Source organism: Vicugna pacos, chromosome 3, assembly GCF_048564905.1.
Source record: "Vicugna pacos chromosome 3, VicPac4, whole genome shotgun sequence".
Lineage (NCBI taxonomy): Eukaryota > Metazoa > Chordata > Mammalia > Artiodactyla > Camelidae > Vicugna > Vicugna pacos.
Genome location: NC_132989.1, coordinates 68207592 through 68223869, shown reverse-complemented (window position 1 = coordinate 68223869; position 16278 = coordinate 68207592). Strand labels below are relative to the sequence as shown.

The 16278-nt window shown below is 39.0% G+C and overlaps 1 protein-coding gene across 1 annotated transcript in view; it reads right to left on the bottom strand.

Annotated features, from left to right (window-relative positions):
• The window catches only part of DMGDH (dimethylglycine dehydrogenase), a 56880-nt gene that overhangs the window by 36065 nt on the left and 4537 nt on the right, over positions 1–16278 (bottom strand). The window contains exons 4-7 of the mRNA XM_006197600.4: positions 15589–15753; positions 12678–12882; positions 6393–6641; positions 4269–4467 (exon numbers count right to left, since the gene is read on the bottom strand). Coding sequence (XP_006197662.2) covers positions 4269–4467; positions 6393–6641; positions 12678–12882; positions 15589–15753 — 818 coding nt within the window. The remainder of the gene's footprint in view (positions 1–4268; positions 4468–6392; positions 6642–12677; positions 12883–15588; positions 15754–16278) is intronic.

Genomic DNA, 16278 nt, shown 5'->3' with positions numbered 1-16278 from the left:
CACCAGCACGTTCTTGCCCTTTTCACAAGGCACACTTCAGCTTTCTAACCATCATCAACAAGTTATCTGTAAAATCCCATTCAACTGAGTGCTGTGAAACATCTATTGAGAGCCCTTGGTTTAGTGGTGGAAAGTATAAAAGCAAAGAGTAAGAGAGACCTGGGTATGATTTTTGTTTTGCCACTACTCGCTGTGTGACCTTGAGCGAGTGGTGACTCACCCTGAGCTTTAGTCTCCTCATGTGCACGCTTTCTTTAGGGTGCTGGTGGAGAGCTGACTTGGCATTTAAGGGCACTTAGTAGGCAAGCGAGACATGGCGGCTTCTGGGCTCTTATATAACCAACAACAGAGGGTGGCTGCCCAACTGATGAGATTTTCAGAAGGCAGTAATGTGTGAAGTGGAAGTGAAAGGGAACTTGATGACGAGAGGAGAGTTAGGCTCTTTTTCTATGTCCAGCATTAATCTGCAGAACCCGCGTCTTCCACGTGGCCCAGCTGCTATGCTTTCTGAGTGTTGGTATCTGCCTTTTTATGATTCCTGTTAAACTGCCAGGTATTACACCTTACAGCACTCCCCTCTCTTTAAGTTTGCTGTGTATAGTCTGTTCTAAGCCAGGAAAGCTAGATTCAATTCAGCATAACTCATTAAACATTTTGGCGTACATTGTGTTAGTCACCTAGAACCAGGATAACTTGTTAGACGTGGGATAAAAGTAAAACAGCTTTGACTGAGGGTAATCTGTAAGGTAAATGAGTGCTGGCATATAGGTAGAGTTTGCAATGACCTACTCTCTGGACTGGTTGTAACAGAAAAACAGGTGACACTGAAATGCTGACCCCTGGGCCCCTCTCCAGACTCCTGAATCAGAGTCTATAGGAGGGGTGTCTGGGACTCTGCCTGTGGGTTCTCCAGTTCAACACATCCTTCACAGATTCTACTGACAAATAATAGGAATTTCATAGATAAGCTGCAAAGGAGGATGAAACACATGTAACTAACCACAAAGTAGAGATTCTGCCCTTTAACAAGCCCTCAGACGATTCTGGTGCTCAGCCAGATATGGAAACCACTGGCCTTCAGAACCATGGAATGGACTCTGATATTAGCTGGGAGGGGCAGCAATGTGAGCATTCCATCATGTTACATGAGAAATATCTTAACAATCTCAACTTTTAAATACTAAGAAGGCCTTTCTGGGTCAGGCCAAATTGCTCAAAGAGAGTGAAGCACTTTGCCTGCCCCGACCTGTTACCTTCCCCATTTACCTCGCAATGTCTGCAACCTGGGAGAATTACCCACAGAAATGACAGCAGGAGTCCGACAACAGCCCCACACAAGTAGATACAATTTCCAGGTGATAAGTAACTGGTATTCCAAAAAAAGCAACTTTCTAATTTCCTTAGTAACAGGTGTTTCATTGAGGTATAAATATGAGGCCAGGGATGCTGTCTGCTTACTCACAGATAAAGAGCACGGCTTACAATCAATGATCTGCAAATATTTGCTGACTAAATCAATAATGTAGTGATTGATTACAGAATCAAAAAGAATAAAATACTCAGGAATAAATTAAGCAAAAAGAAAAAGTGCAAAACTCATACCCTGAAAACTAGAAATCACTGTTGAAAGAAATTTTAGAAGTCCTAAATAAATGGAAAGACATCCCATGTTCATAAATCAGAAGACTCAATATTGTTAAGATGGTAATACTCCCCAAGTTGATCTATAGATTTAATGCAATCCCTACCAAAATCCTAGCTTGTTTTTTTGCAGAAATTGACAAACTGGTCCTAAATTTTACATGAAAATATAAGAGGCCCAGAATAGCCAAAACAATACTGAAAAAGGACAAAGTTGGAGGATTCACACTTCCCAGTTTCAGAATTTACTACAAAACTGTAGTAATCAAGACACTGTGGTACTGGCGTAACGATTAACATGTAGATCAATGGAATAAAATTGAAAGTTCAGAAATAAATCCATACATATATGGTGAATTGATTTTTGACAAGGATTTTGTGGTATAATAAAAATAAATAAATATTTGGCCTTTGTCCCCAGTTCCTGGCACAGAGCTCCTAAAACCTTTTGGAATTTATGTTCTTTTGTATGCTAATGATACCACTCAATGGAGAGGGGAGCAGTGGGGCTAGACAGCTTCAGAATAGAGGCTGGTCACCAGAAGTTCAATCACCAATGGTCAATAATTTAATCAATTGTGCAAATGTAATGAAACTTCCATAAAAAACTCTTAAACAACAGGGTTCAAAGAGCCTTTGGGTTGGTGAGCGCATTGATGTGCTAGGAAGATTGTCCACCAGAGGGGGCATGGAAGCTCAGCACCATGGAAGCTTCCCTCCCATATCTTGTCCCGTGCATCTCTTCCATTTGGCTGTTCCTGAGTTGTATTCTATATAATAAACAGCTAAAAGTAAGTAGGGTTTTGCTGAGTTCTGTGAGTCATTCTAGTGAATTATCAAACCTGAGGAGGGGGTTGTAGGAACCTCGAAGTCTGTAGCCTGTCAGTCAGAAGTACAGGTGATCCCTGGAAGTTGAAACTGGCTTCTGAAGTGGGAACAGTTTTGTGGGACTGAGTCCTTAATTAGTGGGGTCTGCACTAACTCTGGGAGTTAGTATCAAAACTGCACTGAATTTCCGGACACTCAGAAGTGGCATCACAAAAAAAGATATCACAGATGCCAACGCAATTCAATCAGTAAAGAATAGTCTTTTCAGCAATTGGTGCTAGGAAAACTCGCTATCCCCAAAAGAATGAAATTGGGAACCTACCTCACATAATATACAAAAATTAACTCAGAATTGATTAAAGACCTAAATGTAAGAGTTAAAACTAAAACTCTTAGAAGAAAACACAGGTAGAAATCTTAACATTAATTTGTATTAAAAAATGGTTTCTTATATATGATATCAAAATTACATTCAAAAAAAAAGAAAAAACACATTCTGGACTTCATCAAAATTAAAAACTTTTGTGCTTCAATGGATACCACCAAGAAAAAACCCACAGAATGGGAAAAAAATGTGCAGGTCATGTATTGGAAAAAGGTCTTACATCTGGAATATATAAAGAACAACAACTCAGCAATAAAAAGACAAATAATCCAATTTCTTAAATGGGCGAGGTATACAAAGAGACATTTCTTCAAAGAACATATACAAATGATGTACAAGAGCAACACTCCCACATGCACACGCCTACATATGGACTCCATAGGTGATTATCTAAGCCCTCAGTTACATGAGATCTTCCAGCCTCATAGCTCCATCTGATTTTCTCCCTCTGGATATTACAAAGACCTAAACTCAACACTTCAAACGCAACCTGTCAAAAATGGAACTCATTATTTTCCTGGTGCTTTCTCCCTTTGGTCCCAGCATTCAACCAGGAGTCAAGTTAGAAAGATGGCTGTCATTTGCTATTTCTTTCTCTCCCTTAAGACCTAATGTAATTGATCACCAAATCTAAACAATTTTGTCTCCTGTCTCTCAGTTCCCACTGCTGTCCCCTTAGTTCAGACCCAGCCTCTCTCTTGTACTAGAAGAACAGCACCCCAACCAGCCTTGGGCCTCTGGCCAGACTTACTGCCATGTCCTCAGCTGTAGCCCAGCACCTAGTACTCCAACTGGCACACAGCTGGCATCATCAACTATCAGTTGAATAAATGGCCAAATAAAATGGGGAAGAAAAATAGAATATTAGAAATTCTGATATGACAGTAAAGTAGGCTTGACATTAATAGTCACCAAATTAATGAGACAAATATTAGAGATGAAACATCAAATGGGTAATGGAATTAAATAGTAAGGAATCCGAGGAATCGAAAAGAAGCAAATCATGTTGAACAAACATGAATTACGGTGAAAATGGTATCAGATACATTATATATTTGATAATTTGAAATATCTTTGTCACACTGTGTTATGAAAACATCCTTGTAAAACTGGGGCAAATAGACCTATCTGAATATTCACAGCATGAAAGGAGACACAAATAATGGAAATGGCAGGAAATATGCAAAGAGAAAATTCCAGGAAATTATTGCCTTTCTGTGTATAGATCTTTAAAACCTATTCAAGTCAACGTTTTAAGACTGAAAATTTTTATTCCTTGTGTTTCATTAGTCATGAAAGGGAGAAAATTCTCTGCCTCTCCCCCATTTTCCATTTTTGGCCTGAGATTATAGGACAAGACTTATCTAAAATATATGACTCTCTCATAAAAGTTGACTGACATGGAGATACTCACCCAAAGCCTATAGCCACCCAGTAGTTTCTGACCCCTTGATGGGGCCCCACCATAGGGAGAATGTCAGGAGAATAGGTGATAGGACCATTGACCACATTGATGATGTCAGCCTTTTTTAAGACTGGAACCATTTCCATGGCAATTTCGATGTGTTCCATGATTCGGTCTAGATCAGACTCAAAGAGCTCCTTTCCAAAACCTGAAAAGACATGCTACTGTGGTCAAGATGCCACGGCTGCCCTGACATGTGCTCTAAAGGGATTTAAATCTCTTAATCAGCTAACATTTAAAGATAGCCTGTTAGGAAAGTATTTTCTTTCTTTTTAAATCTAAACTTAATATTCACTATCAGTAGATGAATACCATTATACTACTATATTATATTCCTGAGAATAATAATGTTATTTCTTGAAACAATAAATCATGAAAGTTAACCTTTGTAGAAAATTTTAATTTATGCATATTAGCATTTAATACAACCACAATTTAAAAAAAAACAAACAACAATAACTTGGTTTGTCAAGAGAGAGCTTTTAGGTGGGAGGGTATAGCTCAGTGATAGAGCGCATGCTTAGCATGCACAAGGTCCTGGGTTCAATCCCCAGTACCTCCACTAAAAAAAAATTAATAAATAAAAGAGAGAGCTTTTAGCCTTCAATTAACCATCAAAGTGCTCCATCCTCCCAGGTGAGGGCAATGGGAGTTTACAAAGTCATGTCAGGACCCTGGGGATAAGGATTAAACTACTCTAAGATTCTAGACACCTTTTAACTCTCAGGAGGGAAGGAATGGTATGCAGGCCTCATGCCTCAACCCCATCCCACACATATCTGAGGGCTAGAATGCTGGGAAAAGAGTCAGGGTCTTGGAAGACAATCGTCTTCTCAGCCATAATTGGCACTGGGATTGAAAGCAGGGCCACAGGGCAGCTTCTCAAAGGCCTCCACCCGTACTGGTGATGTTCCCACACGGCAGCCAGCTTCTCATTCTTCCTCTGGACTGTGGGTTGGGTCAGTGGCATGGAGGCCTGCAGATTCACCTAGACTAGGACATGTGGGTGCCCAGGGCCAGCCCACACTGAGGTTCTCCCTCCAACTGGAATTATTTAAATATTTCTTCAACATTTATTTGGAGGAAAGGCTGTCAGCGTCGGGGAGGGGCACAGAGGGAGGCTCCCAGGTGGCAGATCAGCTATCCTTTTGGGATCCGGAGCTGTTCCATGCAGGCCCAAACACATGCCGAGCCCACTCAGCAAAACCAAAGCCCTCAGCTCACTGGCCCAGCTCCTGCAGAAGGCGATTTAGCAATCAGTTGTAGTGACGGGGACCCAGGTGTTCTTTGAAGAGCAGGAGGGGGGAGTCATTCCCTAGCCCAACGAGCTTATCAAAGTGTAACTCTAGAAAGCACAGTTTCCTCCATTTCTTTATATTCCCTATAATAAGTGTGTCCCCATGACATTTTAACTTGTTTTATAGATTAAAACCTGAGATACTTCCCTAGGTGACCCAATCCTTCATCTGCCTCTGCAGAAATGTTTCATGAAAAACAAAAAAAGGTTCTTCTCTTCCTTACAGAACCTGAAGGCGTAACTATGGTACATCCTGTGTTAGCCTAGAGGCCTGAGGCTCCCTCACATCCACTGATGCAATCAGGGAGGGCTTCGGTTTAGAAGACCCACCTACCCTGCTCTGCTAGACACTTGGAAGCTTTCATTCTTACCAGTCTGGATGTCCTATCTCTGATACCTGTCGTGTTTCCAACTGTCAAAGCACAAAAGCAGCTATATCCAAATCTAGATACTAGACCAAGTAGGAGGGGGAGTGAGGGAAAAAGAGGAAGGCAGGAGGTCGGTGTGGGCAGGTAAAAATCACCTGGGGCCTCCCAAAGCAGCAGGGAGCATCTTTTATCAGCTTTTCCACCACCAACTCTCCTCCCTCACTCCCTGTGGTGATAGTTCAAAGGGATATGAGAACAGAATTCACCTCAAATTCCTCACATCCAATGTCCCAGGTATCTGATGGTCTAGTATTAATAGTGTCATCTTATTCTGCAGCCAGCCCAGAGCTACAGGGAGGACAAAATACATGTGTGAGACCTGCACACACTTCTGTTTGCTGAACCCACCTGGAGGGACTCCTTTGGTGACCCACGTGTCCTGAACTTTCATTTTCTCCTGACTTTCATACGGACCAAACAAAAGTCCATCCCTTTCCTGTCGGAGGTAAAACGATCCTTCCAGGTCACGGAGCACAGGGAGCTCTCGCTTTAAAGCTTTCACTTCAGGTATACTTGATGTAACAACATATTGATGCTGCACTGGAATGAGAGGATGTTCCAGGCCAATCATCTTGCCTACTTCACGAGCCCAAAATCCTGAAACAAAAAGTCATTTTGCAGTGCCACCACATATATAAATGTACCACATCTGACACTGATACAGTGATTTAAATTAAAAGAAAACATTTAGAAGACTTCAGTACTCATGGCAAAGTCCAAAGAATGTCATAACAACTTTAAATTTTTTTTGTCATTGTAAAACTGAATGGAGGAAGAGAAGACAAGACAATCTTTCACGCTACCCCAGAGTTTTGAAGACACTGTAATCTAAGGGAACTCCATTCCTGAAAAAGTATTTTGCCCAGAAGCAAAGGTGGGCAGAAAAAAAAAAATTATTTGAAGGGAAAAAATTTACAACCCAAATATATAAAATGTACAAATGTTGATAAGAAAGACAGTAATGGACTGACCTTACTTGCAGAACAGGGATGGTCAGGCAATGGAAGAGGCCCCGTGTTGATGTGACCAACATAATAATCATGCATAATAAAGCCCTGCTGGTCAGGCCCTCTACCCACCCCACTAAATTCTACAAATACAGAATTGTTCTGTTAACTCAAACTTCGAAATGTATATGCTTGGAGAGAGATAGCACATTAAGTTTTCTCTGTTATTTTAAAAATTTAGTTTGAGTATGTTAGTAAGATCCTTTCTTGCAAAGGCACAAAAGCCCTGGGAGTCCAGAGCAGGAGGGAGGAGATGTCACAGCAAAGTGGGGAGGGCTCACAAATGGGGGCAGGGGTCATTCCACAATCTATGCTTCATCCTTCACAGTGTTATGGGGACCGTGTTCTTGGCAGAAATAAGTGTTATTTTTTTTACTTTGCAAAAGATGGAACCAGGTAGTTTGTGGCTAAAAGGACCCTTGATTCTCCCTGCTGGTCTTCAGTCTACAGAGGTGGAACTGAAGTCCAGCAAGAGAAAGAGATGGGCTCAAGTTTACACTGGAAGACCCTGGAATTGATATGTCTTATTGGCTTTCTTGCTACAGAAAAACTATTTTAAAAATCCAAGACTCCTTCACTTGTATAAAGATATTTGAAAATCTAAAATGATAAAAAATGATTATTTGGCAGGGATGTGGGGTCACCTGACCCATTAATGAATTATTTGGGGAGAAGGGATTCTACTTTCTTGTTTATTTCATAATAATTTTGAATAATCATTCAAATGACTAGAGAATCTTAAGTTATTTCTTTAGAGGTTGCATTCTCTAGATTTTTAACCATTTCTGTCTCTGCTTTTTTTTTTTCAAACTAATAAGGAGTTCTGAAGTTTCTGTCATTATAAAGTTCAGCACTAGATGCAAATCATCAATTAAGAGCCTAGGACAAAAAAAAAAGCATAAATACAGAACAGAAATAGACTCATAGACATAGAATACAAACTTGTGGTTACCAAGGGGGTGGATGGTGGGAAGGGATAGATGGGATTTCAAAATTGTAGAATAGATAAACAAGATTACACTGTATAGCACAGGGAAATATGCACAAAATGTTATGGTAGCTCATAGAGAAAAAAATGTGACAATGAGTGTGTATATGTCCATGTATGACTGAAAAATTGTGCTGAACACTGGAATTTGACACAGCATTGTAAAATGATTATAAATCAATAAAAAATGTTAAAAAAAAGAGCCTAGGAACCCAGATTATGTACTTTCATGTGCCATCTAAACATCACCCTTGTGTTTCTTGTGTTCTGTTGTTTTGTTTTGGTCTAACAGCTAAGTTGGTCACACTTGGATAACAGTCCCAGAAATGAGCACCCATTTGCAAACCAGAAATCTTGCCTGTGGGCATTAGGGCTGTTTGGTGGTCTTCTAATAAAGACTTAATTTATTCTTACTGGTAGGAATATGTCAATTACCAATGTCAGGACTTTGTAGGAAAACATGGTAAAGCCACATGTTCTAGTTATATGCACTGGCGCAGTTTTAAAATATAAATAGCCAAAATATTATGCCTAGCAATACAAATCACTGCAGTATCCTTCCTATATACGTTTCAATTAAAAACATAAATTGGAGAAAATAAATTTTGTCCTAGTCAAACATATTTATACATTTCTGAGCCTAATTGCCTGCTTATTAATGCATTTAATCATTAAAATAAAGTGGAAATGTACACATAAGTATCACATAACTATATTGTTCCAAACCCCATAGCTCTACACTGTTTTCCCCTATGATGGTGATGTTTGGCAGCATTCGCTTCCTCTATATGTCAAGCAAGTTAACTCAAATCTTGCCAGGACTACACTTCAACCCCTGCCAGATCACCCACCCTACTAAGTTCAAAGAGAAGAGGGACAAATGTGGAGGAATCCTCTATCATCTACTGTTATCACCTGAAAAACACTGAAAAGAAGAGTCAACAAAAGTGAGCACTGAAAATAGGTACTATTTTTTAAAATGCAGTGATTAATAGAAGTGGAGTTAAAATGAAGGGTGCAGAGACAATGATGGTTTATGCAGTGACATTCTCTGAAGCAAAGTATCGGCAAAGTTAAGCAATTGTTTTTGGCTGAACCCTGGGCTTCATGTTGGCATGACCCAATCACATTTCTGATTTTACTACATTAGGAAAATTCTTAAGTAAAGTTTACAAAGTTATCTCAGGCTTAATGAGTCAACTGAAAGTGAGGTCAAGAGAGACATTCATCACTGTGCAAAGGAAGAGCTTGCATCATAATAAATAGCTCCTGCCCTTGCCCCTGAGCTGCCCCTGATGGTAGGGGCAGAATGAAGGTAAAGTGAAACTGTGTTTAAGCAGTACTAAAGGTACATTAGCCTACTGCACACCAAGAAGGCAGCAGTACCAGAAACTGCTCCTCAGCTCTGTTTGCTCAAGAATAAGGTTCCTACATTCTCTCTCCTGTAGGAACACCTACATAGCAGTGTTTCTCAAAAGATATTTTATAGACCATCTGGTGCAGACAGTACAGTACCTGCAGTAATTATTTAAAATACAGCTTCCCAGCCAGCCACCTGGGAAACTTCCCACTGTGACTCTTAGGCACGTACACTGAAAACTGGGAAGTCAATTTACCAGCATAACGGATGCTGGATGTCTACACAGCAAGTGAAAGGAGCGGGGGAATCCTCAGGCTGGTACCAAGAAGCTGAGACATCTGATGCTAGTGTTTCCCAGACCAGGGCATAGACCTTCAAGAAAATAATTATAATAATCACAATAATTATCATCATTATTGTGCTTAATTTGTTTAGTGCTTTCTATGTGGTAAGACTTTTCTGGGTACTTTACATTATTAGCTCATTTACTGGTCATAATAACTCATTGAGATAGGAATTATTATCTCCGTCTTACAAATGAGTAATTTGCCCAGGTCACACCATCAGCAATAATGTGTTTCTGGTCAAAAGATCCCCACTGACCTGGACAGCGCTGGAGACACATCAGCAAACTGACAAATTTTTACTTTTAGACTTTCTTTTTCATGGATATCCTGAAGACTCAGCAGCCTTCTGTCATGACTCCACATAAAGAAACTTTTAGCAGGTTATGGTACAATTGAGTGGATACCAGCAACCTTCACATCTTTCATCTTTTGGTTATATTTTCAAGTCTATATCCTGGTTATTGTAATTAGGTTTCAGAGCTGCCTGAGGGGCTCAACAGAATTTGTGAGACAACTTGGTCTCACTGAGTAACTCTGGGGAACACTCCATCAGACACAAATTCCAAATTGTGTTAGCATGATGCAGTCTGCAGATGGTTGCTTCTATTCATAAAATTGTTGTTAGCTTTAATTCTAGAAGAGGCCATATCCAAAACTTCACCCCCAATTACTGAGGCTTACTTTTTAGGGAACTCCTAAGGTTTTTTTGAAAACAGACTTATAAATAAATAAACACATACCCTTCCACACCTTCCATGGACTACTAATATGTGATCAGTTAGATATTCTCCAATAACTTATGTCCAGTGGAAAAGAAGAGACGGAAGAGAAAAAGGAAAAAAAGATATGGGCCAGAGATATGATCTGAATGCAGAAAGAACTGAGAATTGAGACAGCCCAGTTCTTTTTTTTTTAACATTTTTATTGATTTATAATCATTTTACAATGTTGTGTGAGACAGCCCAGTTCTTTACACAGCTTTGAATAAGGAGCTGCCTGGAGTTATTGAGACCCAAAGACAGGAACTCGGACGTGGCTGAGTTAAAGGCATCACAAGCAAAGAATGAAGCAGGACCTCCTGGTACTGTCCTCCCGTGCCCCAATCACCCCACGAGATTACACAGCTGCACAGAACACTTCATCTGGTAACCAGTGTACTGGATTTAGGTCAGATCTCTTTGGAAATCATTTTTTCTCTCCAGGGATTCCTTATTCCTCACAGATTATGGTTTGAGGGGAAAAATGTATTACAATGGCAATGTATTGTACAAATAAATATTTATCCATTTTAGGAAAACAATAAATAAATGTGTTAAATTAAGGTCTTCTATGTTATTTCTCCAAATATCAGTTGGGAGTGTGTAGCTACCCAAAGCACTGTGTCAACAAAAATGTAGGATTTGTCCAAGACTCTCTGAAATGAGTGCAGTGATCAATTAGCAATGTCTGCCATGGCTGCTGGATATGAAGTCAGGGCATGTTTCTTTCGTATTTACTATCACTGTGAAAACTGTCAAATGTTTTTAGAGGCTGAATTCATAAGGCCATAAAGAAAGTTGCAAGAATACAAAGAAATCTTACTACTTGGAAAAACAGGATGAATGATTTCGTTGCCTTAGGTCTTCTAGCAGAATTGAGACTTGGGTGCCCAAGGACAGTAGGGAGTAATTGATGGGGATTCCCTTGGGGTGGGGGGACAACTAAAGTTCAAAAACAAAGCAATGTTTTATGCCCTTTTATTTTTTAGGTAAGTCATTTTACATTATTTTGAATTTCAAATTATATAAAAGAAGGCAAAGATTTTTATGGTTTTTAAATGTGGGTCATGGGTTAGAAAGATTCAGAAATATTAACTTAAACTCTTAAATACTGAAGACATATGACTTTTTCCAGGACCATTAAAAATGCTTTGTTAAAAAAAAATAACACCAATCAGAAGTTATGATTTAGAAGAAAGAATCTTAAGGGTACATGTTTCTGCCATGTCCTCATAGCATATCATCTGATTTTATAAATAATAAAGACGGTTTTTATTTTATAAATTTAAGCAATGACTCAAAAAGCAGACCACGAGAAAGTTAGTAGCTGCCTCATATTTATTTTAGGCTCTAAATTGACCATTACAAACTGTAGATAAATATAAATTATTAGGCCAATTTAGACTATGCAAGCATTTTCATTTGCACAAAATTTATTTTTTATGTGTGATATTTGAAAATTATTTCACAGGCAAAATGACCTGTTAGAAAGTGTGTTAACTCAAGGATCAAAAGACCCAGATCCAAGTCCTGGCTCTGACATAACTGTCATTTTGCCAAGTAGCAGAACCTTTTTGGACATTGGTCTCCACAAACGGAAAATGAGTGAGTTGTTAGATTCTCTCAAATATCTCTTTTGCCTCCACTACTCTGAGTCTAAATTGTAACAGAACAACCCAAAGAAAAGATTATGAAATATGTTTAAAAATGTACTGAAAGGAAAAGGATTAAAAAGTTTTTTGAATAGAGTCAAGTAATCAAAATGGATAAGAAAGAACACAAATGATCAAATCTGCTCTAAAAAGCAAATTGAGAGCAAAGAGGTTGCTCATGAATTTGAACATTAGAATTTGGTTATTATTGAAACAGTGAACATAGGAAAGAAAAAGCAGCATAATTTGGCAAAACATGATCTGGAGCAGAATAAAATGTCTCACAGAGAACAATACCAACTTGCTATGGAAAACCAAGGACAGAGTCGTATCTCACACACCAAGAGCAAAGTGATAGAGGGAGAGCTCTGTAGCTTAGAAACAGACAAAATGTTCACCAGGGGAGCATCACAGTGTTTCATAACAACATTCATAGTATAAGACATTACTTCATGCCTAGATATCTTATTTCTTTGCTACTAGGAAAAGAACTCACTACTTAAAGAAAATATGACACTTACCTGCAGCATTCACAATTCTATTGGCTCTCACAGATCCCTGTAGTGTTTCAACATCCCATGTTCCATCTGACCTGGGTTTCAAAGAAGTCACCGGGGCAGGATATTTTAAAAGGGCACCATATTTCCTAGCCCCAGCAGCCAGGGCCATAGTTAGAGAGTAAGGATCAATGTGACCGTCTCCAGGATTATACAGTCCAGCTAAAATCTAAATTGATCATAAAGGAGGCAATATTCAAATGAATGAATATATATCCATTCAGTGTAAATATATCCTTCCAGCAAATGTTTAATAAAACTGGACTTTAAAAATGCATCATGGCATCAGATTGCTGAGTCTCCTCTGTTTTCCCCCCCATCTCCAAGCTCAGACCTAGGCAGGACTCACACTGAGAGTTAAGTAGACAGGCTATTTGAAAGAGGCTTGCAATTATCTCCAATATCCATTTTCCTCTCCCCAGCATAGCAATAGAAAACAAATATTTATTTAGACACATGACCACTAAGAACAAAAAGTTTCCAATAGTTGGCAACTATTAGTTCCACCTGATAGCTACAACTATTACTAAGTTCTGGTCAATGAAATGCAAATAAAAGTGTCACATGGCAGATTCCATGAACCATTTAGAAAAGACAATGGCATATGCCCTCTGCCCCTTCTTCTTTGTTCCTTCCTCCATCCTGCTGTCTGGAACGCAGACGTGATGGCTAGCACTCTAGCTGCCATCTTGAAATAAGAACAAAAGAGTCACACGCTACGAATAACAGAGCAATGATCCAGAAGGCCTGAAATCTTCATGGAAAAGAGTCCGCATTCAAGCCCTGGACTGCCTGAATGAAAGAAATAAACTTCTTTCTTGTTTAAGCATTACTATTTTAGTTTCTGAAATTTGCTGTTAAATTTAATGCTAGTTGATCAATTATTTATATTTAATTATTTAATATTATTAATAAATTCACATGTTAAGTATATATCTGGTGTCAAGAAAATGTATACTTGATTGAGTCATTCCACAACTAGTTCTTAAATAACCTACTTTGTGCATGGGCTTGAGGGTAGGCATTGTGGGGGAAACAAAGAATTAAACTCAGATGAAACAAGGAGTGAGCACTGAAGTAGTATAGTTCGGTCTCATCCAATACCAACCACGAGCAAGAGGCTTTTGCAAATTTTTTTCTGCATCTATTGGGATGATCATGTGTTTTTGTCCTTTACTCTAGTCATACGATGTATTACACTGATTGGTTTTCAGGTGTTAAACCAACCCTGCAGAACCAGGACAAATTCCACTTGGCTATGCTAAATAATACTCCTTATATGTGCTGAATTCAGTTTGCTAGTATTTTGTGGAGAATTTTTGCATCTACGTTCGTAAGATATACAGGTCTTTCTTTTCTCGTGATGTCTTTGTCAAGTTTTGGTAGCATAGCAATACATTCTGGCTTCCTAGAATAAATTGGGAAGGGTTCACTTCTCTTCTATTTTTGGAAGAATTTGTAAAGAATTATCTTAATTCTTTTTTAAATGTCTGGTAGTATTCACCACTGAAGGCATCTGGGCCCCAGCTTTTCTTTGTGGGAAGTTTTGGATAACTAATCCAATCTCTTATCATAGGTTTAGTGCAAGAGACTTTTGATTTTAATGGAATTTGCTATTTACTGTAGACTTCCAAATGTCACATTGGTGTTTTATAATGGATAAGTCCTCACACAGTGACCATGTGACTGCATGCAGTGACCATCTATTTGATTTGGCACCCTGCCTAGATCCAGAGAATACTCTTCTCACACATTTCATTGACTAATGTCCTTCAGAAAAATCTCTGATGGTGAGGACTTCCAGCAAAGCATTCCAAGGTTGACATACAAACAGATCTAAGAATACTCTACCTAGTAGTAGTGGCAGAATTTCAATGCAGACAATGCAATCCAACACCAATCGGCCACCATGCTGACATCACACAAAACTATAGACAAGGGAGGGCCAGTAGCCTGTAAAGACTCACCAGGGCAGACAAACCCAACTCCCAGATCAATGCGATGAACCCTCAGGGATCAGCGACACTGCAGGAGTCACCAGGGAGGAACACAAGCCTCTGTTTCCCTGAACAGCCCCACCTTGTACCCTTAGGTAGTACGTACAAAGGAGTCAGAGAGCCTGGCTTCAAATCTCTGCTCCAGCTCTTTCTAGCTGGATGTGCTTGGGCTCGCTATGTAACTGCAGCTTCCTGTTTAGTAATAATATACACCTTCTATTATGATTGTGAAGATTAAATGAGATTATACATGTAAAGGGCTTAGCATCACGCCTAGTACAGAAGCATGTGCTGTCCTGTGAGGTAGTGTAGTATTAGTCGTTGTTATTATTCAAATGGGATTATCACCCAGCAAAAAGACACTAAATTCCCAAGTGGATTTTTCCAGCCAGATTTGGTTAAAACTAGATCAATACCTGACATACAGCCTGTCAGGGTAGTACAGCCATGAGTCAGGTGACATTTGTGTAGCAATATAACATGTACTCTACCTTTGACTTCGTAAAAAACAATTTTAGTAACACAGGCCTTCTATTCACACATTTACTACACCAGGTTATTGTTTTCTCTGCATTTCTCAAACAGAAGGTTTGTGCATAGAAACCTCTAGATCTGGGGGATACAGTCACAGAGAAGTATTGAAAGTGTTTCCTCAGTTGTCATAGATAGAGAGCTAATAAGATTGTTCACTACCTTTATTTTATTTAGCATACATAATTACCCACCTTGTAATTTACCCAAATTTCAGCATGAATCATCTGATTTTGCCATTCAATACGTGTGCACAAAGTTTTTCTATTTTTAATTAAATTTTTAAATAACATTTTCTAATCTTAATTAAAGTCAACAAATGGTGAAAATGCCCTTAAGATAAATACCTTATTCATGTTGAGTAAAGGGAACATTTCTTGAATTTTTTCAGGTTCAATAATATACTGTTCTATTGCATGCCAGCCAGTCCGAGTCATCTGATATTTAAATTCATCCACTCTTACAGGAGTTGTAGCAATTCTGATACTACCTGGCTGATGGAATCCCACCGCCTGTGATAATGATGCCAACAAAATAAATAAATCATTATTTGGCACTCAAACATGGTTCTTCTCCAGCACAAGAAAATGCAAATGTCAAGAAAAGAGATTTACTATGCAGTGAAGGAGGCAATTATATAACTTCTTTGCATAAAAAGACAAATTTATTCAGCAACTATTTACTAGATGCTTCTTCTATGCCAGTCACTATGCTAAGCCCCAGAGATGCTGGTGTGAACAAGAGAAGCAAAGACCCTGCCTGGATGGAGCTTATAGTCTGCAGATGAAGGCACACAGCTAAATGCATAATTACAGTAACATGAGACAGTGTTCACGCACAGACTGAAAGAAAATTATGTAGAAAAAAAAGAAAAACAAAGGATTTGAGGAGGGACGTGAAGAATCAGAATATTGTAGTGATGAAATTAAGTATGAATTGAAATAAACACTCATTTGGCAGGTATGGAAGTCCTTTAGTTTAGTTGGCCAAGCACTCAGCGAGGCCGTCGGGGACACAGATCAAAGATGCAGTCCTTG